The sequence below is a fragment of the Aulonocara stuartgranti genome (genome assembly GCF_965226115.1).
Source record: "Aulonocara stuartgranti genome assembly, chromosome: 12".
Taxonomy (NCBI): Eukaryota; Metazoa; Chordata; class Actinopteri; order Cichliformes; family Cichlidae; genus Aulonocara; species Aulonocara stuartgranti.
The window spans coordinates 37,081,502-37,104,897 of record NC_138948.1 but is presented as its reverse complement, the minus strand read 5'-3'; the positions used below and the strand labels follow the sequence as shown (position 1 = coordinate 37,104,897).

At 39.8% G+C, this 23,396-nt stretch overlaps 1 protein-coding gene and 1 long non-coding RNA gene across 3 annotated transcripts in view; both read right to left on the bottom strand.

The window, feature by feature from the left end:
- Positions 1 to 6,981, bottom strand: part of LOC309719382 (protein crumbs homolog 1-like) — a 30,266-nt gene extending 23,285 nt beyond the window's left edge. The window contains exon 1 of the mRNA XM_082555460.1: positions 6,741 to 6,981. Within this exon, the coding sequence (XP_082411586.1) occupies positions 6,741 to 6,840 (100 nt within the window). The 5' untranslated portion in view covers positions 6,841 to 6,981. The remainder of the gene's footprint in view (positions 1 to 6,740) is intronic.
- Positions 6,982 to 15,121: 8,140 nt separating this feature from the next.
- LOC309718699 lies at positions 15,122 to 18,196 on the bottom strand. Of its 2 annotated transcripts, XR_014280053.1 has the most exons (5): positions 18,152 to 18,196; positions 17,421 to 18,030; positions 16,915 to 17,062; positions 16,458 to 16,548; positions 15,122 to 15,871 (listed from the first exon to the last, which is right to left on the bottom strand). It is a non-coding gene; the product is annotated as an uncharacterized lncRNA (long non-coding RNA). The 2 variants fall into 2 exon arrangements; XR_014280054.1 differs by having other exon boundaries at positions 17,421 to 18,184.
- Positions 18,197 to 23,396: the final 5,200 nt, after the last annotated feature.

Here is a 23,396-nt window from a genome sequence, read left to right as displayed (position 1 = left end):
ACAACACATTTCAGCAGCACCTAAGACATAATTTATTTATTGACAAATGCAATTAAGGAAATCAGATAAAGGAAATCCACCACATCCAATAATTTGTCTAGCAGAGAATCATCTACTATAGATTATTATTATTAGTAGTAGTATTGTCATTCTTATTATTACAGGTGTTACAGAACACAGAGGTCCTGAGGAGCCACCACAGCAGCTATTAAACTACAGATGCTTTAATATTTTATCTCTAATTCGGATTAGTTAGACAGCCTCCTGTAGATCTAATCAAGTGATTACAACTGATAATGGCCTGCAACTGTGATACAAAATGCATTATGAAAATTACACTACTAAATTTGAATATGAAAGTGTGATATGTATTTGATAAAACATGGACTATATTGGTTTTGTTGTGTCATGATGAGCTGTGTGGCAGGCTAGGTTAGGACGCACAACTCTGAGACTCTCTTGACTTAAAGCAGCAGCTTTGCTAAAAGTAAAATACATGAACTAAACAAAAGGTGAGCTAGAACTACAACCATACATTGGTATACATGACCCGACCAGAACCGACAGCTAATTCGGAGATCGGGACAACAAACAGAGGGAGACTGAAATACACAGGCAGGATAAGGATGACGGACCAACCACAGGAGGAGAACTATGATTATGAAGCGCAAGAAACTAAACGATGTAACAAGAACACCAACCGTACAATAAAAACATAAACCTCCTTTTAAACCCAATTAAACAGTCCAAAACCTGAAGATTAAACGCTAACATAAGCACAAAAACTAACTGAACAAAACCAAGAAATATTAACAAAAACACATGAACACTGGGTCACCAGATCCAGGACCATGACAGAAATGCAGCGAGTCAGATATTACGTTGTGTAGTCTCTCTTACATCAACATTTTTCTAGTTTTCTTTTTTTAGCCTCCCTCCTTCTCACCCCCTCCAACCTGCCTCCCCAGACTAGTATGGAAAGCTGAACTCCATCAGAACTCTGGGCTTTAACCCGCACTGGCTCTAATTCTCATCAGCACTGTAGAAGTGGGCAAACAGGGACAACTGCTGTCCTCACTCCTTCATCCAAACTCAGTCAACCCCTCACACATTCCAGGGAGATGATAACAGCTCCTCCTACACACACAGCCCATCAGCCCCCGTGCCATTACAGAACACATCATAGATCACGGCCGCACAGGGTCGATCCCTGACACTGACTGGTACCAGCCTCTCGATCCAACAATAACACTAAGCAGAGACGTGGACTGTTAGCAGGTAGAGTGATGTCAAACTGCCGACGCTCTCCAGAGACCTCAGCGTGTCTCTTTAGGGAGTCTTCACTTTAACATAGACCATGACCATTCCCTCTGATGAGAAGAAGGATATTGACTCAGTGTAATGCTCTTTTTTAAATCCCTCTTTTGGATAATAGTCAGATTTTCATTTGATTTGTATTCGCAGATTTCCTAACACTGAACCTAATCCATACTTTAACTCTGAGCTCTAAAACATTGGGCAATGAGCTCAAAAAATACTTTTTTACTAGTAAAATACAAAATAATAATAGTGTGTCCCAGTCAGAATGTCTCTACTTTGTTGTTAAGACTTTGTAGAACCATTATTATATTTTTATATCAGAGAATCAGGGAATAGGGGTACATAGACCTTAACAGCCGAATACTCATGCATGGTTGTTACACACTTTGTTCCACAGGTAAACTCACTTTGTTTTGTTTCTAATTCTAGCAATTCATAGAAGACCTCCTCCTGTTCACCTGGATGTTCTGTAAGGCAGAGATATGTATAAATCTTATAAAGTTTGTATCTGTCTTGTGTGAAACTTGTATGAAAAGCATATAAGAGTGAAAACAGATATAAGATCCCTTGAAAAATTATATAATGAAACTTGGATGTTTTGGATACTTACTAAAACAATGTATGAAAGTAATGAGAAAGTGGCCACTTTCATGAGTAAATCATGTAAGTTTTTACTATTTCTTTTCCATATGGGCTCCAACCTTTTTTGCGCCACGGACCGGTTTATGCCCGACAATATTTTCAAGGACCGGCCTTTAAGGTGTCGCGGATAAATACAACAAAATAAAACTAGTACTGGTACCGAAAAAAAGAAGATTTATTCATAACACACGTGAAAAGACCCAGGAAAACCGAGTAAACGATAAAAGCGATAACAAAATAACGCTGAAAACCGATAAAAACCCTGAAAACCAGACATTTCACACCTGAGCCTCAACTCTCGCGGCCCGGTACCAAACGACTCACGGACCGGTACCGGCCCGAGGCCCGGGGGTTGGGGACCGCTGTTGTAAGGCACAAGTAGAATTTGAGCAAAGCAGGTACATGTTCAACACAAGAGGTCCAACGAGGGACTCTTGAGGAATTCCACATGTTGGCTTTTCTCAAATTCATCGTTATCAAGTGACATGAAGTAGTGTCTATCATGTAAACATGACCTGAACCACCTTTTCCGCTCTATCCAGCAGTATCACCTGTGATCATTTAATACCAAAACAGAAGATTTTGTCTCATCACTATGCTGTGGTATGGACAAATCCAGCCTGAAGGACATGAAAAAGGATGTTTTGCATTATAAAGCATGTAGTTGTTGCCTGAAATAGAGAGTTATTAATTATCTGAAGCAAATCTGGGGCTATTCTAAATGTGCATAATTCAAGATAACCTTAAAGACAGAAACTTCAGTTCGAGTGTGATGTACTGTAAGCAGTCAGTAAAGTTCATGTACAGGCATACTTTAGCCATTAGATGTAATATGTTGTAGCAAAATGCATCATTTGAAATAAAGTCTGCTCTGCCTGTGTGTTGTTTCAGACATATACAGCAGAGTAATACTTACGTCATCATCTGTTCAAATATTATAAAGAAAACAAAAAGCATCCTGATGTCTCAAATGCTAATTAGAATAGATTTTTCCAACTTTGTCCCACATAACAAAAAGTTGTCAAAAGAAGCTGAAAATGTGCAGAAAAAATCCTTTAACAACAGTCCTGGAAAGAGGATCTGATTTAAGAACCTTATTTCTATGAGGCACTAGTGCCATCCAGTGCACCAACATGCCCACTATCACAGTGGGGAAAAAATTAACAGTCAAGACGTTTGACCACAACCGAAAGACACCAATACATTTTGTTTAAAACAAAAACAAAGGTAGGTGTTTTTTATTTTATCATTTTATCTACTTTTTGGATGTCTTTTAGACAAATGCTCCATTTGTCAACAGGAAGTGGTGAATTATTTCAATTAGCTTGAACCATCTGCAAAAGAATGGTTTATTTAAAATAAACTGCCAGATGTTTTCTTCCCCTCAATTCAGTTTAATTACATTGAATCGAATAGAAATCCAGCTTCAAAAATCAACTTCGTTTTTCACCCAAAGTTGAATGAATATAACCAATAATGATATTATTACTAATAATAATGATATAATCCCACCACTATTAATGATAAGATGAAGAAAAAGATGAAGAGGGGGAGAAAAAAATAATAATACCAATAGTACTAGTAAAGAAATAAGGGTAAACAAATATATAAAAAAGGGAACAGATAAATAAAGTTATGCATTATTATAAAATAGAGAGAATAATAAGGGGAAACTGGGAAATCCTGGAGCTAAGAAACTGTATCCGTAACCTTGGACTCAAGGGTTGGTTCTGGATGATCCTCATTAAGAGTAGCCATGGTGATTTTGAGTGCATCACCCAAATAAATGTTATTATTGTTTTCTGTTCATTACTGTATATGATTCACATACATATCTTCCCACTTAACAAGACCAGCTGGCTAACACAGTGGATACTTCCCCGGGTGGAAACAGCCCCCACACCCTAACGAGGAAGTTTATTGGAGGAGTGGACATAATGGTCTAGTGGGTAGCTGGAGAATAAATATTAGTGACTTGGCTTTCCTCCCCACAACACCTGCTCCTGGGGATGTCCAGAGTGATGATGGTCAACCAGTAATCAAGGAGAGAGCTGGTAATGTTATACATTTGCCAGTTCTAACCCAATGAAATGTTGGCATTAAAAATAGATTTCTGGAGTTATTTCACTAACTTACTAAAAACAGCAAAACTAGAGCTAAGTGAATCAAATAGGTGACTACACATTTGTGCACAGATGGGTGCATTACAAAGGATGTAGATAGAGGTGTGTTGCTAGAAAATCAAATTCACTCTTGGCAGATGTAAAAGGCAGTCGATATGTGTTTACCCTGAGTCACGGCAACAGCACCACAGAGTCAACAGAGAGTACTGCTGCAGGGCTGAGGAAACAGCAGCGCTGTGAATCATAGATAAAGGGAAGCCCCTGGCTAACGCACGAGTTGAGCTCAGAGGAATTTTATTGAATCACCACAAGAGACTGGGCTCCGCTTTGGGCTCCTAATGCCCCACAGCAGGTGGCTGCTTTACTTTATACAAAAAAAGCACAAATCTTCTCTGACTCAACTAGCCACAGACATGCATTCTTTTGTCTCCTCCGTGAGTTACTGTAGAGGCCATGTCACTTTAAACTCACTATTTGTGTCTAGTCTGGAGGGAAATTTGTTTCTTCGTATAAGCTACACCAACTCCAATTATTTTCCGGGGAGTCAATTTGTCAGCTAGCTGCTCACAGACGTTTTAAAGTATAATACAAGGCTTCTATATACATCTTAGCCCCCATGTTTTTCATATTGTTAGTCACCAGTCTTCTATCCGCATTTCACAAATTCTTTTGGAATTAGACACAGCTCGTGTCCTATAGACGGGAATGGCTCTGACAAATGCACTTGTCTCCATTGTGTTCATCATCTGCAGAAGACAGCACTCAAGAGACCAATGGGTGAGTTTCAGGACATGTTGGTTTTGTATTTTTCCCATTTCCTAAAAATACCAAATTTGTTTTAAAGGTAACAGTAAATATATTTGTGAACAAACTCTATGTTGTTCAGCTTTTTGAGAGGTTTTCAAATGTGCTCATTGTTAAAAACTTTTTCTAAATACTTTTACTTTCATGTGAACTCTTCCAGTTTTCCAGTCTCTGTCATCCTCGTGTTCGTCTCTTCACCATCGCCCTGTCTCCTCTGTCTCTTCTCGCCTGCCTTCTTCTTTAAAACTTGCTGCGTGCCAGACCTCTTGCCATGCTCCTTAATACCCATCACCCCCTCCATTCATAGCCGAGACAAAAAAGCTGTGCAGCAGTGCAGCCGGACGCTCAGCTCGTTACCATAGTGATCTTTAACAATGCCACCCACAGCCAATCCATGCCGCCGTTCTACCACCGTTTAAATGAGCTTCAGACATTTCACACAAATGAAGGTTGCGGGAAAAATAGGTCAGTAGGGTTTCATAAGGTTTTGAACCCCCCCAACAGTACACACCCAGACACACCCTGCACACATTTAGGAGCCATAAGGAGCACACCTACTTAAACCCTGTTATATCTCTTGGTTCTCTGATAGAGTATGGATTCAGGAGGTTGAAGCATACGCTCATTCGAGTTAATCTTGTGATCTCATGAGCACAGTATGATGTAAGTAAAGAAATGATTGTGCTAAACCTCCAGTTAAAAGATATATTTCTCACTTGTAGTTTTTAGCACACACAAAAAACACAAAAGAAAAAACTAAAGACACTTTGTAACTTGGTGCCATTTCCATGTTCATTAAGTACATTTGATCTTTTTCATAGTAACACTTCCCTCTAATAAAAAGGTGGATTCAAATCATAATAGCAGAATATGTCACAGAGCACAACAGAGCGTCCAGATCCCCTCACTGCAGGCGTCCTTTAATTTGGCACCAATATGTATACATTTGTTATACAATATGTAGTATATCTGTAACATCCTTTACCTTTAAATGAAAAACTTACCAAACTACTCTCACAGTGTGTCCTGTTAGTTTCCGTTTTTATACATACACACTGCAGCATAAGTCTAGTGTTATTGTTCTGTTTTGTCCACATATTAAATGCGGGCTTTTTTGTAAAATGCGGGATATTACCTTTCAAATTAAGTCTCATACACCAATTTTTGCACAGCAATGTTTGCTGTTAAAAGGACTTTCCATTTAAATGTTGTAAATGTTCAAATGTTTTATAATAAAATGGCCCCAACCCTAATCTTGGTGGGGTTGGGGTAGAGTTTGGGTGATGTATGTGAGCACATAAACAAACACTTTAGACACGCAAAAAACTGCACCCGTGGATGAATTTAATATGTTTAAAGGTTCTTACTCGGACAACATGTGTATGATACACTTGTTAAAGAGTGCAAAGTTATTTTAATAACAGGAAACAATATGTAGAGCTCCACAATTATAGATCACAACATTTGGATAGAACAGGATTCAATACCCTAAATGTAAATCATATTTGTGATTCATCAGACAACTTTAAATATGTACTTTCTGTTGATGATAGCACTATTTTCCGGTCTGGTGATAAATTAAATCCATCTTTATGTCCTGTTGGGTCAGCAGTGGTCTGCATGTTTATTTACTTAAGCACTGACGCGAATATGTACATGTGTATGTCTGCACAGAGCCATCGTGCTGTTGTAAAATACCTTATTAACTATTTGCGTTGTCGGAAAAGGGCAGCTTTATAAGATTTTCTTCTTCGTGCTACACTTTGGTTCGCTTTGATGTAACTGTGGAGGTTATTGCGATTTTATACATTCAAGACGAAAAAAATCAAAAACTCAAAGTTGGGAGCTCACCCAGTTTGAACATCATCATGGTGATGAGCAGCGTCCTCTGATATCTGGACCAAACCTTTCCAAACTCCATGGTAGAGCAGGCTGCTAATGTCAGTCTCATGCGATGCTGTCAGTCCACAGGTACTCCATTCAGCAAGATATGCGCTCCAGCTGCTCCAAAGTTAGCTGCTCGGAGCAGGCGCCTCCATGCTGGACCGCTAAGTGTGTATGTGCGTGTGTGTGTTTGAGAGTTTGTGTGTGAGTGTCGCAGGGTCGAAGTTGGAGTAAGCAGAGCGTAATCACCCCAGCAGAGAGTGAAGAGTGGAAAACGTGGAGTGGAGTCATGGATCAGACTGAACGGGTCACTTAACTCCCTGCTCGCTGTCTGCACGAGACAGCTATCAATGATAAAACCTGCACACAAGACAGTCTAAACACAGTGGTGTGGATTCAGCGGCTTGTTTTATGCTGCAAATAATTATTATTATGCTTTTTAAAATAGCATAAAAATTATTTTTCCATCAGTTGATTGGCTGATATGTCTTTTCTCTTCCATTAAAATTTCAACTTGAAGAACTTGGTGAGAATAATTGCAGAAAGGGTATTTTGGGTTTGAATAGGACAAACCAAAAATGAACAAAGACTTTTATGAGGTAAATGCAAAGTCTAAATGCAAAGTCTGGAGCACGAGAAGTCCAGAAATTAATATAGTTCAGAAAAGTATAAGAATCAAGAAGAATATTCAATTCAATTCAATTTTATTTGTACAGCGCCAAATCACAACAACAGTTGCCTCAAGGCGTTTTATATTGTCAGGTAGACCACCACAATCATATGACCCCCTATGAGCAGCACTTTGGTGACAGTGGGAAGGAAAAACTCCCTTTTAACAGGAAGAAACCTCCGGCAGAACCAGGCTCAGGGAGGGGCGGGGCCATCTGCTGTGATTGGTTGGGGTGAGAGAAGGAAGACAGGATAAAGACATGCTGTGGAAGAGAGACAGAGGTTAATAACAAGTATGATTCAATACAGAGAGGTCTGTTAACACAAAATGAGTGAAGAAGAAATACTCAGTGCATCATGGGAATCCCCCAGCAGCTGGCACCTACTGCAGCATAAATAAGGGAGGATCCAGGGTCATCTGACGCAGCTCTAACTATATGCTTTAGCAAAAAGGAAAGTTTGAAAGTAGAGATAATGTCATCATAATATCAAAAGATGTCTGGAGAAAAGACAAAAGAAAAACTGGGTTATAACTACACTGAGGACAGGTGATCAGCAAGTGAAAACAATTAGCAGAGCTCGCAGATTAAAATCTAATAAATTAACACTAATTTTGGCCTCATTATTCTGAGGATTCCAAATGCAGATTCCCAAACCAACAAATCACTGGCCATGTCACTTTTCTATAGTCAGAGGTTTGTGTAAACAATGAAAATCACAGCTGTAGCAATATTTTAATCAAACAATGATGCACCACATCGTGCCCTAGACTGACATGAGCACTGACATAGGCACTGTGGGGATGTATACCAGCTTTCTATTCTTCTTCTATTGGCTGCTCACTTTTCTGCTTATAGCACCAAATCACAACAACAGTTATCTCAATTATCTGTCACAGATCATCTGCCTCAGTCTCACCCCATTCCTCACACCACCCTCTTCATATCCTCCTTCATGAACTTCCCTCATGATGTCTGTGTTTTCCTCCTTCCTGGCAGCCCCACATTGAATGTCCTTTGTCCAATATTTCCACCATCCCTCCTTCTGAAACATCTCAGCCTTACCTCTCTCCCTGAGCTGTCTCTCTGTGGGATTTTCTGATAATTAAGAATAAATGAAGAATACCTGGGTGCACTCAGATGATTCTCTTTGAGCAGATCGTCACAGGTCAACTGTGATCAGTGAAAATATAGCAGAAATATTAGCTGAATCCACACATCGGGTGTGAGTCAGACTCTTGACGCAGTGTTACAAGTTCTTTCTTATTTCTCAGGTGTCAAACAGTAGTGTTTCATCACATGTAAGGTGTACTTTTCTATAAAACTAAGACTGACCTCAGACATTTAATGTTCTTGGTACATTTGAGCTTAAATTTTCATTGTGCACATGGTTGTTAACATAAACTAAAAAGATGGATCAAGCCATCCAATGGATATCACCCACTATTAGTTACAGCCCATAGTGCCTCGAGCTGAACATTTTTACTGTTATCATATTTATGTTTTAAACCACGGAAGAGGGAATTCCTCTCTCTGAGAAACTTAGTAATAGTGCAAGCTCACTGGCTGCGATTTATCGTCCACGACAAAGCCCTCCCCTGCTTTGTCATCATTTATGATCCAATGACTTTGTGACTAATGATACAATAACTAACAAAATAAAAAAATGTTATTTTGTATTCACTGTGACTTTAAGTTAGTTATTGAAACCTGCATCTCATCAGTAACTGCTGACTGAGGTCATAAATAATGGGAGCTGTGTGCACTTCTGTACTAACAGTTAGCAAAAGTAAAAGCAGCAGTGAAACAAAGTAGCTAAGAAGAACAGGCTGATTACGGACACAGACCTTGAAAACTCAGTCAAAATGTTTGTAATGCTTCTCACTTCCTTCTCGGATGAACACGGTGCCAACATGTACAACTTGTCTGGCACATCAACAAATAGGGAACAAGGTGAAAATGATCACTTTATGTATTATTTTTTGGACAGAATATCCAGAACACTATTTGTCAGATTTGTTCTTTCGCATTATTTTATAATTTTTTATTGTTTGTTATTTTATACAAGAAATGACAGATTCCATCTGAATAATGTTTGTGGCACGTTGAACACACCAGTGGAAATTCTGTTAATGGATAAAGTCAAACTCAGATTATCAGTTGTGGACATTTAAGTCTTGTGATTTATGTGTTCTTCTGCTTGAAGAACAAAGAACTACAGTGTGTTGTTATTATTAACAGGTAAACAGAAGATGCACCAAGCACAGTGCTGTGAAAAACTAAATTGCCTCATTCTGACTTGTTATTTTGTCTATACTTGTCATTAACATGTCCGTGATATTTCGTATCTTTGAAATAAAAAAAGTAAATATAAAATTCTGGTTTTTTTAATGATGATTTCATTTATTAAGGAAAAAAATATCCAAACTTAACTGGTTCTATAGAATTCGTAGTTTCAACAAATACTGCAAGTTGTTCAGGTCCTAAAGGGACAATCGTACTATCAACATCATGTCTGACTGTTGGTATGTTTTTATGGAATCAGGTGTTAGTTTTACTATAACAGGATGCAAATCCTCCAGAAAGTTCAACTTTTGTTTCATATCTTTGTGTTCTTTTTGGTCAGCAGTGTTGTTTTCCTTTGAACTCTTCCCCAGAAGCTATTTTTGCCTAATCTCTTTCTTAATATCAACTCATGAACATTAAGCTTCAGTGAGGCAGGTGAGGCCTTCGGTTCTGGGTTCTTTTGTGACCTCCTGGTCGGGTCGATGCTCGATTACAGTACTTTTGGTACGCTGCTGGGAAAATTCCCCACTGTTACAAGTTTTTTTCATTTGTGGATAATGACTATCACTGTGGTTCACCACAGCCCCAAAGCCTTATATTGTCTTTGTAACGCTTTCCAGGCTGATAGACGTCAGTGACTTTGTTTCTCATCTGTTCTTTTGGGGATTGAATCTGATTGAGATGCTTTGGCGTGACCTTAAACAGACCATTCATGCTTAAAAACCCTCCAACGCAGCATAATGAAAACAATTCTACAAAGAAGAGTGGTCCAGATTCCTCCACAGTGATATGAAAGACTTGATAGATTGCCAGCTTTCACAAATGCTTGAGCGCACTTCCTGCTGTTAAGGGTGACACAACTAATATTAGGCTCTATTTTTTTACATAGGGCCAGTTTTCCCCTATTAAATCAAATATTCTTAAAATAGATTTGTTGCAGTCCCATCAGTGTAAAACAGACTTGGGCACAGACCAGTGTCAATAATGGAATTAGTGATTTTCTGCATAAACAACTGAATTCTTTTCAGTATTTGTCTCAACGTGTACACAAAACATTCCTGATGTGTATGACACTGCAAAAACAGAAAAAGCTGCTGTGTTGACTTGCCAATGTTGAAAGAGAGCTACATTCATGACACTGAGAACGTTGCCTTTATCTCAACATGCCCTGAAACCCATTAATTTTGCTCTGTAGGATGCTTTATATTAGAATTTGATGATTTAGTCTTTCATGCTGACCAAAAATATCAAAAATGGACAAGCATACATGGTAGAGTTTGTAACTCCTGCATTGAAAGTGTAAATAAATGTCTTTAAATATGTCTTTCCTGCACAGATTAATATGTTTCTTGCATATTTGCATAGAAAAATACGTGTGAATGACCATTTCATCGACTGACACTTTACTAGGAGCAGAGCCTGAGTCCAGTCCAGATTATTATTAGGGTATTTCTGGGATCAAGAGGATTGTTGCTCCCATTCCTCTCAACATCCACCCCCACCATGACACTGGAGGTGGAGGGAGCTTATCCAGCACCTATCTGGTTGGTGGAGGGCTATGTGACAGCTAGACGAATGCCTTACCCCTTCCAAATCCACCACCCCCGCACACATGACCCACTCCCACGTATACTACCAACCCCCAACTGGAACCCCGTGCGGCCCCTGAGCCTAATGTCAGGCTTAACTCCAGCCTTTTCAACAACAAGTAAAAATTTTAATTAAACACTTGGCAAAGGAGGGAGGGTGGGCGTGTGGAGGAGAGAGAAAGGAGGAGTTAAGAAGACAGGCTCGCTCTAGCATCTCCAACAAGCAACACCCACAGTTTTACATTCCTCTGTGACTGGATGCTGCTTTCTTTTAAGGTGCCACACAATAGACACAGACAGCACACTCACATAGAGTCTCAGTTAGGCCACACAGAGAGCAAGCACAGAAGGCTGACAGCATAAAGTTTTCTTTTGCTTGATTTTTCTTCGTCTTGCAGTCATAAAAAGAATCAGAATGCTTTTTAGGAAATTATGTGGGTTACAGTTGCTCCAAGACAGAAACAGTAACACACTAAATGCTTTAATCTAATTTTTAAATAGTTTAACTTAGATAATTAGTTGTTGTTGTTTTTTTATTTGTTGTTTTATTTTATTTTCAATTGTTACACACGGGACAGACATGACTAGGGGAAAGGAAAGGGAGAGGAACGGTGATATCGACAGAACACAGTGTGCTTTGAGGTAGGAGCCAAAAAGGGTGTAGTTTGTGTGTGTGAGCACCCGTGTGTACACCTGTGAGCATGGATGCGCTTGTATTTAAAAGGTTCCTTCAGGTAATGATCTGCTAGAGGGTGTGGGGGGGGCACAGCCCCGTCCTCCAGGGCATGAAGCAGGTATGGAGGAGATCAAGACTCCAGACATCCAGAGGCCCCCAGAACACAAGAGACCAAGGAAGACCAACAGAGGGGCAGCCGCGCCACTGTCCCAGAAAGAGCTGAGGAGAGTCCCAGATGAGGGCTCACTCAGCAGCCGCCGAGCAGAAGCCAGGGGGAGTTGCAGTGACGCGCCCGGGAGGTCCGCCGGCGGCCAGCTGTGCCAGAGTGACCGAGCCCCAGGCCCAGAGGCCGATGGCACCCCACCCCCCGAAGTGGCCCGACTGAGTAAGTATGTAAGGAAGTAAAATTTATTTATATAGCACATTTCACAGATAAAAATCACAAAGTGCTTCACAATAAAACCAGAAATACAAATAAAATAATATAAAATAGTGAAAAAATCAATTAAAAGCTCGTTTGTGTAAAAATGTGTTCAGCTGCTTTTTAAAGGAGTCAGTGGAGTCCAGACAGCGTAAACACAATGGCAGGAGTTCCACAGCCTTGGTGCCTGAAAAGCCCGATCACCACGTGTTTTGAACCTCGTACGTAGGACCACCAGTAACCTCTGACCTGACGACCTAAGTGCTCGGGATGAAGCATGAGGTTTCAGCAGGTCAGACTGTGGCGCTTCACCGTGGAGAGCTCTAAACATTACAACTAAAATTTTAAAATGAACCCTAAAATTTACTGGCAACCAATGAAGAGAAGCCAAAACTGGAGTAATGTGTGACCTTGTTAGTGCCTGCCACAGGTGCCAGGCCCTGACAAGCAGTCACTGGGAGTGAGCTGGTGCATACATGAGCACCCAGCCCCGGACACCAAGAACCACCAACGCACCGATGTCTGAGAGCGTCAGAGTGGGAGGGGGGAGATAGGCCTCCATACCTTGGAGGGCCTGAGATGTCCTTAGAGAGGTGCGATCCTCTATGCTGTTGCATGCTGGGGGAGCAGGCTGAGGGTCGCAGATGCCAACAGACTTAATAAACTGATCCGTAAGGCCAGCAATGTTGTGGGGATGGAGCTGGACTCCCTCAAGGTGGTGTCGGAGAGGCGGATGCTGTCCAAGATAAAGACAATGTTGGATAACACCTCCCACCCACTCCATGACATGCTGGTCAGTCACAGGAGCTCGTTCAGTGAGAGACTGAGATTACCGAAAAGCACCACTGAACGACACAGGAAATCATTCCTGCCTGTGGCCATCTCCCTGTACAACGCATCCACTTAACACACTGTTTGCTGCTACAGCTACACATGTTTCTTTTCCAAATATTTATTTATAAGTGACTTATGTATGTATGTATGTATGTATATATATGTATATATTGTACTATTCTTAGTTAGTGTATTGTCTGTCTTGTCTTAATGTTGGTTTAAAATGGAGCACTGTAACAAAAAATAATTTCCCCCAGGGATCAATAAAGTATTCTGATTCAGATTCTGATGTCCTTAGAGAGGTGGCGTCTGATACCCGACCTGACATATAGACACAGACAAACAGGCACACACAGATACAAACATCCATTCCCACCCAACCCGCCCGGGGGTTGGGGATTGCTGCTCTATACCCCAGGTCTAGGTACCCTTGCCCCTAGAGGGGGAAACTGCACCCAGACCCAGGAGGTGTTACCCTTTTCCCTGGGGTGGAGGCAAGCAGACCGCTCCTGACTCCAGAGTAGCAGGGAGGCCCCACATTCCAGACCCCAATCGGACGGCCAACTCCTCCTCCCAGCCCCCCCCACCCTAATTAGTTTAAAAAAATAAATAAATAAAATATGTGAAATTTATTCTTCAGAAAAGAAAGAGAAACTCTTTAGATGGTCTGTACCGCCACATATCTGTCAGATAATTCCAACAAATAATTACTAATAATGAGATTCTATAGAAAAGATTATATTCAGTTTGCCTCGACCTCAGCCTGTGCTCTTCAGTGCTACAGAAGGTGCAGTTTGTTTTAAGCAAAGCAAAACTGTAGCTTTGACCGCCTGCTCTCACAGCAGTTCATGAAAGAGTCTTGTAAAGTTTTTTGCACATTTTTTTTTCATGGACATTGATATGGAAGCCCGTTTCCGCCACTAAAAAAAAAAGGATCCATAACTCAAAATTTCGAGTTATTTTCTCGAAATTTCGACATATTAACTCAAAATTTTGAGAAAAGCAACTCGAAATTTCGAGTTCGCGCTGCCAATCAGTAATCTACGTGAATGACGTCATTTCCATGTTACCCGGAAGCTGAAGCCCTCAGCTACAAATGCTACAGCTAAGCTACCGGTACACTGAAAAAAATATGTTGTTGGATTTACTTAATTCAATGGTGGACATTTGTTGCACACAGATGTTTTGCTTTGGCAGCAACTTAAACAATTGAGTTAAATTAACACAATTTATTCATGTTCAATAAACTTGTGCAATTTGTGTTGATAAAATGTGACTTAAACATGTTTTGATGAAGTAATTTGAGCTCTTGGAATATTTTAATCCTTCACAATTTTCTCACGTTATCCCAACACGATTCAATAACTTTTACCCAATACTACTTGGTCACTTAAATACTACATGTTATCTTCAAATTACATTTTGCTATTATATTCTAGTATCAAATACACAATTTTCAAATGGAGGCCTTATAACAGATTGTATTGTTCTCTTCCAAGATGGTTGCTGGCATCCACCAGTAACCTTTCAAAACAAAATGTCTAATTTCACTGCAGTAGGTAAAGAATTAAACTGACATTACTCCTCTACTGAATCTATATAAATCAACAGTTAAATAATGTCAGTTCTTCCGTGTTCTCTGGAATCAATCACAGCAAAGAAATTGGACTGTTTCTTTTGAAAAATGTTGGGAAAGAACAAATCAAAACATTCTATTTAAGGCCTCTAACGTCAAGATTCAGTTAAACAACAATTATAACTAAACAATTTGAGGTAATGTTAGTTTCCATTAACATTAAATTAGGTTACTGAATTGGCAAACACCTTCCTATTAACACTACCCATTTTACCCCAATAACTAAAGAAATTAGCACTTGCAGGTCAAAACCTTTATTCAAGAGACGCAAAAATAACATTGATACAGTGACTGTCAAAAATTACAGCACTGATCATACTGTGACATCTTGGTTCAAAACAGCACACTTAGAAATATTCAACGTTCTTTACTTCAACTGAATGAAACTGAAAATACCATTTCACACGACCCATATGGGATATTTAGACTGTATAACTGTTCACGCTACATCTCTTCACTAGTAAAAGAAAGAAAAAATACAAAGAGAAATTTAAAAATGCTGCCAAACAGACAGAGAACTTGTACAGAGCAAAAGGAAAAACAAACAACAACAAAAAACGGCTCGTCCTCATGGCAGTTGCAGAGTATATAAAAATGAACCCTGCGATCCGTTCCTGGAATTGAGCTTCAAAAATGCAGCAGAACAAGTGTGAGATTTAAATGTCCTCTCACCTAGAGCTGGTCACCTCACATGCATAACAGTGAGCTTCGTTGCAGGAGCAGTTTTGTCTTAGTTGTGAGCTTTTCTTGAGAGCTGAGTTGCATCCAACTCCATTACCACCCATTGAATCACCTCAAAAGTGTAGCAGAGTTGTGATGGGTAACTCATATTGAAGGAATAAAAAAGGTCCAAACAGCATGGCTACTGCAAAGGTCACGTTATCCAGATCTTGAAGAACAACATCAGAAAAGTCATTGCCTGCCGCATCCTCTGGAGACAGATGTTCATTGTGGTTTTCTCAATCTGTGCAGTGGCCTCAGTCAAGTCCTGGTTAAACACAAAACATTTCTTTAAGATTCCTTTTTAAACTCATCTCTTTTGAATCTACCAGTTCTAATGTTAGAGTAATTTAAACCAATGCAAGCAACATAGTAAATAGCTATAGCCAAAGAGTGGCCTGCCATGCTGCCATTCATGGTCTAACAGAGTTTCTAAGAGAGGGTGAAAAACATAATAATTTCAAATGCTTTACATTAGTTTTTGTTAGAAAGACACCGGCCCATCAGAAATCCAGGTTATGTCACTCAGAAGATGTTAGAATTTAGACTTTCAGCCCCACAATTTGGTTAGCTGTTGGTCATTTTTTCAAACAAAAGCTAATATAAATATTGGTGGGATTTTCCTTTGTTCATTAGAATGACAAATTTAAAGTTTTTTCACACTGATGTGACCCCTAATACAGGGGTGGGGATGGGGACTCAAGGGCCGGCGGCCGAGTTCACTACCAGGCCTCATGTGAACTTCAAATTATTAAAGAGGACTACTGGTCCTAACCAGTCCAATGAGGATCAAGTGGATAACTAAATGCATTTTTAAATGTTGCAAAGCCACAATCTACTCATAAAACACTCACCATGAACTCCTGCACCAAGATGTTGCAATTGTCTTTCACACAGATGCGGAGCACTTTGATGAGGGACTCCGAGCATTAATGTCATCCTTGACTATTATAACAAAGAAAACAGAGATTTGTGAACTTTTCAGTAGCACAGAAGAAAATGATCCCAGACAAAAACTCTTGACTTTTTAAACCAGTCAACATGCAACACCAGCATCTACAAAGCAATATCAAAAGTTCCTGTTTGACATCAACTTTATGGATATATAGTTTCCAGAACATTTATTTTTAAAAAAAGATAATTTTTTCTCAGTGGGCCAGTAAATGCATGACGAAAATTATGGCATCCTTTTAGTGGAATCATTACTCACAGGTAATAGTTGACTGTTTCAATGGATGTAGCATAAAAATCTTTTACTGACCTAATGCAATACATATACACTTTGTAGTTAAAGAATTTTAAAGTTCTTACTGTCATTATGGCAGCTACATCCTTTAGCTTTGTGCCCTGTTCCCCCGATCACTTTGCAAACACTTTCAGCAGACTGTCAGAGAAAAACTCAGCTCCGTCAGAAACCTGTAAAGGCATGGTTGGGATGCACTGGAATGCTGCATTTTATCTGAAATGACATAAAATTATTTTGAAATAACAGCAGGCACTGTGCTTGGTTAATCAGTAATGTTTTGTTGAATAAAAACTGTGTTTCCAGATCTTATGGGATTAAAAAAAATCCAAAGATGTTTGTTTCTGATTTGCAACCCAACAACCCACAAGTTACAACCTCATTTCAGTTCAAGTGTGCATTAATGCGAGTCCAGTAATCACCTTTCTGGCAATACATACAGGTATAAGTTAAACCTATGGCAGATTTTGGATCTCTCAGTTGTATTAATAGGGTGAGTATGCATGCACCTAATAATTATAAAAAACCTATTATAATTAAGTTACAGAAACGAAAATAGAATATACTTTCTTACCATAACACCTTGAACCCACAATCCATCAGCTGACTCCTGGTGAAATGCAGAATAGAGGTCATCTCTCAATGTGCAGCAAAAAAAACAAAAACAAAAGGACAGCAGGTGAGGGCAGGAGGGGTAGGGATGTAAGCTAGCATAATGCCGCTGATGATATTAGCTAAAGCTGTTCAATGTCCAAAATCTCACTAACACCATGGTGCAGTAAATACACAATGTAACTGAAGAGTCAGTTGACAAATCTATTCACACAGAAAACCAAATTATGTTATGAGTGCCTCGTAATTAGGTTTAATGTGATATTACGGCTCTTGTGCCAAAGACAAATTCAAATGAAAAAGCGCCAATTCTTTGACAACAGATAAAACAGCAAATAAGCTAACGGCTCTTTTTTAGCATGTTACATGGCGACACTCTAGACGTTTAACTACATTTGGCTGAAATATGGTAAAAATGAATTCAAAAAATCAAGACATACCAAAAACGTAGAGTTGGCTGCTCGACTTGACTGAGATGGATGCCTTTTTTAAACCACGATCCAAAGCCCGCGAGATGAAATCACGCGTGGTTTCACGAGATTTAACGTTGCTATCTTATTGACTTACTTCACCTGAACATGATATGAACAATTTAATACACCCTTTCTGCATATCATGTAGTTTTTACACTATATAGTTACATTTAACTTTAAAACATGAGGCAATTGTGTTAAATGCATGCAAGATGCTTACATAAATCCAAGAGATGGCCAGTCCCTTTTTTTCAGTGTATTACATCCAGTCGTGAATGCACAGATTGCTGAGTGTTTTCAGCCTGGCTTCACAAATGATGAAATCCCTGTGTTATTAGCTGAATCACATGGTGTTACTATCAGCAAACATACTTTAATTTGTTGGGATCCGTTTTTGAGTGCGCGGTCCTGCGCCATATGCTTCCGTGTAACAAGAAAGCGACCTCATTCACGTATATTTTTGATTGGCAGAGCTAACTCGAAATTTTGAGAAAAGTAACTCGAAATTTCCAGTTATATTTCTCGAAATTTCGAGATAATAACTTGAAATTTCGAGAAAATAACTCGAAATTTCGAGTTATGGATACTAGCTTTTTTTTTTTTTTAGTGGCGGAAACGGGCTTCCATACATTGAACTGTTACTTTTTTCATGTCAGTGAATAGAAATTTTAGTCAGTAGCAGGTATTTTTGCTAGAGAACACAGGGCGATGAAACTGTGGCAAACTAAGACGTTTCAATGGAAACACCAAATAGGTGAAAGTTCTGTAAATAAAGCTAGGATTTTGGTGGCCCTGAATGAGATTTCATGTAGCCCAAAAACACGTTCACTAATGTGTTCAGGGCTGTTTTTATGGCTTTGCAGCAAAGTCCCAATGTTAATCCATCCAAGACTTTCTGTCTTTAATCAACTTTTATGTCTTGTAGTTTATTCCTTCAGTTTGCAATAAATCATAATGGGTTGTGTGGACCCATAATTCCAAGACCAGCCCTGGGTTGATGGCTTCTTGTACTGGGATTTCTTCCACTACACTTCCATATGCGTCACGGTCTGTGGAGACAGGCCGTGTGGTGGTGTGTGTGATGGACCCAGGTGCGTACACAAGTGAGTAGACGGGAGTGAACTTAACAGAAAGCGAGCCTTTATTATGGCTGAAGACAAAGTGTACAAACAAAGCAGGGATAGCGCGACTAAACTAGACTATAACTAAACTGGGAAAACTAGTACTGTAACAAACTAAGAAGACTCAGAGACTATGGTGATAACTGCAAAGACTGACCATGAAAACATTGAGGCGAGAACACAGACGACGCGACACAGACTGCATGAAACACAGAGACTAAATACACATGAGGGATGATCAGGGGAAGTGGCCACACATGGGAGCACAGCTGACACACATGAACCTAAAAACAGGACAGGAGAAGTGAAACTGAATACACTGACATTGAATACAGACTTTCAAAGTAAAACAGGAAACATGGAGATTAGACATAACCACGCAGACATGACTCATGACAGGTAGACGCACGAACCAGGGAGACTGAGTACAGGGGAAGATGACAGAAATGACAACATGAACTTGGCAACATAAGACACACAGACATAAACACATGAAGGGCAAGGGAGACCTAACACAAGGGTGATACAATTACAAATGAGCTAGAATAACTTAATGAACCTAAACAAACAATAAACATCAAAATAGACTAACTCAAAACACTGGGTCGCACGACCCAGGACCATGACATATGTCTTCCTTGTCTTGGGATTGACCCTTCAGACCTACATTATCATAGAGTTTATGAAAGGGAAAACTGGCCAGTCTATATGAGAAAAGGTGATTTTCTGAGGAAAACTAACACCACAAGAGATACCGCATGGCTACAGTCTGGACAGTAGAGCTGGAGATCGCACATCAGCAGTCCATTAACTCCCTAAAAGTCATGAGCTCAAACTATTGGTAGGCTTGGATAGCTTTTCTCCTTGACCAAATGATGTCACTTACAAAGCATGTAATATATAATATATAAAAACAAAGAAGCAATCAGGAAGGGAAAATACTTTTTGCAGCATCATATTTCTGCTCTGTAAGTGATATTGCATTACAATAATATTTTTAAATGTTTGAGATTGTGTTTGTAAGACAGTTTGTTTGTTGGACAGATAAATCGGGTTTCATCCATGCCAGACACAAACCATGACAGGGGGGCTGTCATGTCTACAAGCAAATACTTTACAGATTACAACAAGACAATGTGTCCACACAGCTTACCTCCAGCACCATATGGAGCAATGATCTGCTGGAAGCTGCAGTAAATGCTCTGTGGGTAAACAACCATGCTTGCAACCACAACACAATCAAAGACAATAATACATTTGGGAAATTACAGCTGCAGCACTCACACCTCCTTTACACCTGCATTGTATGGTAATGCAGAGGAACTGTCAGTGAATGCAACAGGTAGACGGAGTTCACAGACTAACACCACAAACATCTAAGGCTGTCAAGATAAACTGAATGTCATCTAACAAAGGAGGTTGTTAGTCTGTAAACCTGCACAGGAATGAACTGCCAAGTTGTAAACCAGGAAAAACTCCACACCTTAAAACTTTCCTTTTTGCTAAAGCATATAGTTAGGGCTGGACCAGGTGACCCTGAATCCTCTCTTAGTTATGCTGCAATAGACGTAGGCTGCCGGGGATTCCCATTCAAGCTACCTTTATCTCCACCACCAGCATGTAGGCTCTGGGGGGACCTGCTGTAATCCCATCACAGTGCCATCAGAGTCTAACCTCTGTATAGTCTGTTCATCAAGAAGTCATATTCTTCTTTCTTCTGACCTCTTCTTATTGAAATACATACAGTAAGGGGTATGGGGTATGATCCAATAGTTTTTATGTTTATATTAAATTTGTTTTTGTTATTATTTTATTTTGACATCTCTACATTGTTGTTGATTTGTTTTAAGGGGAAACATTAAGTGGGAATCTGTGAAATCCCTCTCTCCAAGGAACTGTTGATCCCTTCGTTTCCTGCATTCTGTTTAATTTGTTTGTACACAAATGAATTTGTGAATAATTTTGAATCAGATTAAAAAAAGAAAAGAAAAAGAAAACTAGTGAGATATCAGAACATTTTCATTTATTAAGTTGCCTACAGATGTTTGAATGAGTAATCGGTGGACTGGTTTCACGTTGGCACTGTCAAATCAGGCAGTGAGCAAAGGCTCCCTGTGCAAATTCACCTGTTAAGAGAGACTGTGATAACTACAACACTACAGCCTGCCTTTTACTACCATGACTACTACTACTACTCGGAGGAATTAGTGGGACTCTCAGTAAGAAGATTCTGGTCTGTTCAAGCATCTTAAACAGCAGTGGCACTAGATACATGACCAAATCTCCAAGCTTTCTCATTCAGGGAGAGAATGTTGTTCCCTCGCTCACCAAAACAAATCTCTGTTGTGATTTCACTAATTGCTCTGACCTCTAATACCTGATTAACAGAATAAAGTGATTTGCACACCAACTGGAGCTTTTCTCTACCTGTCTTTGCAAGGTCTTTGTTCTCTTCTGGCTCTGATTAACATGTCATTAGGTTGAAAGCCTCAACATTCTGCAATGTAATATGTTTACAGTAAGATATGCAGGTGTGTGTAGCTGTCCTGGGTTCACTGAATGTCTGCGCTAAACAAAACCAGCTATCCTCTCCTGTAATGATCTCTTTCCTGTATGGCTGACGGAGCATGTTAGTCTGTTGCCCTGTACTCGGGCCTCCTGTCTTTTAGAATCTTGATGAGTAGCTAATAAGATCCCAGCAACCCCGTGGGACCCCCAGCCTATGAAACCTTTCAGCACCATGGCCTGAGGTATGCCCAGTCAAATGCTCAAGTAATGAAAGGGATCTGAATAAAGCTGGGAGAGATCAAAGCAAACGTCCTCCTGTAATATTTGGAAGGTAAATAGAAAAGTCAAACATTACATTCCTTTAGCTTTTAAGATTGTGTCTGTCTGTCAGCTTAACTCTGACATTACTACCAGGAATACAGGGGGGGAGTAACTAACCCAGTAACCCAACCTAACCAGCTGTTTAACATTACAAAAGCATTACAATATACCATGAATGCCATTATGTTCTATGAGTGATGTTGGCATTGATAGTAAGGAGGCTTTGTTACTACTATGCAGAATTTATTTTGGAGTATTATCCATGTGAATCAAGTGCCCAGTGCTGAAGTTCTTCTCATGGCCACATGGGTTTGACAGCAAATGCAAATCAGTCCCAGTAGATCCCCGTGCCCGAGAAAAGTAACTGGAAACAATGTTGACCAGCTGGTGCCTACGGTGGCTACATCTTTTATATAATCTGACCACTTAGTGAGCAAATCATATGGAAAGTTGAAATCTACCTACCAAGGAATCCTTGCTATTGTAATCTAAACATTAAATTATCTTCAAACAATATGTGTTTTGCAATTAAATTTAATTTATATAGTGCAACTTCAAAACAGCCCTAACGACAGCCTTCTTTAACCCTCTGGGAGACCTAGCACCATTTCTCATCCACAGCGTTTTTTAATATTAGGCCATTTTCACTGTGTTGAATAGAATATAGCCAAACCTTCCAACCCTTTTTTTTTCTTTAGAATTGCCGTCTCCGTTTATTCGATTAGCTTAAGGTGGCTAAGCTAAAAACCGACATCCACATGAGGCGCTAGAGCCATAAATCGCCCCATTGAAACCCATTATAAACGCTATTTTTCACTGCAGGATTTATACCATAAGCATCTCGGCGATGGCTTAAGTTTCATTTCCGTTTTGGAGAAGGGGCCTTAGAGTTGTAATTTTTTTATTTGTCCACCGGGTGGCGCCCTTGCTCCACATTTGACCCCGGGCTGGAAAACAGCGGGCTGCTTAGACAGACCTGCGGGAAATGAAGCCTCATTTGCGGCGTGCAGCAGCGGCTTCGCCCGCTGATCGGACCATTTTTGGTCCCCTAGGACCATTTGAGGGTGCATTTTTTTTTAGTCAACAGGAAATGACGTATTTGTTGTCACATGGTATCGGACGTGTGTGCTGGAAAAAGGAGTCCCTGGTGATCGTGCCCCGGTCATCGTCGCGACGTACCCCGGGAAGATGTACTTATTTCGGCCTAGAGGAGCAGCATTTGCCGCCTGGAGACCATTTTCTGGTCCTGAAAAAAAAAAGGCGATCGAAATGACTGTTGGTGCCAATCTTTAGTCCATCTAAAGGCCTAATTATAATAACAATTGAATATTACCTCAAATGTTTTTTTTGGAAAATATTCAAGTTTTATGTTTTTTGGGGCAAAAAAAGCAGTGCGCTCATGTGACCAAACCGGGATATAAAGGGTTAAAATCCGCGAAATGTAATTAAAACTTGACATGAATATTTCAAGGAGAAGTAGGTCTAAAAGATTGGCTAATTTAAAGTGGAATAAAA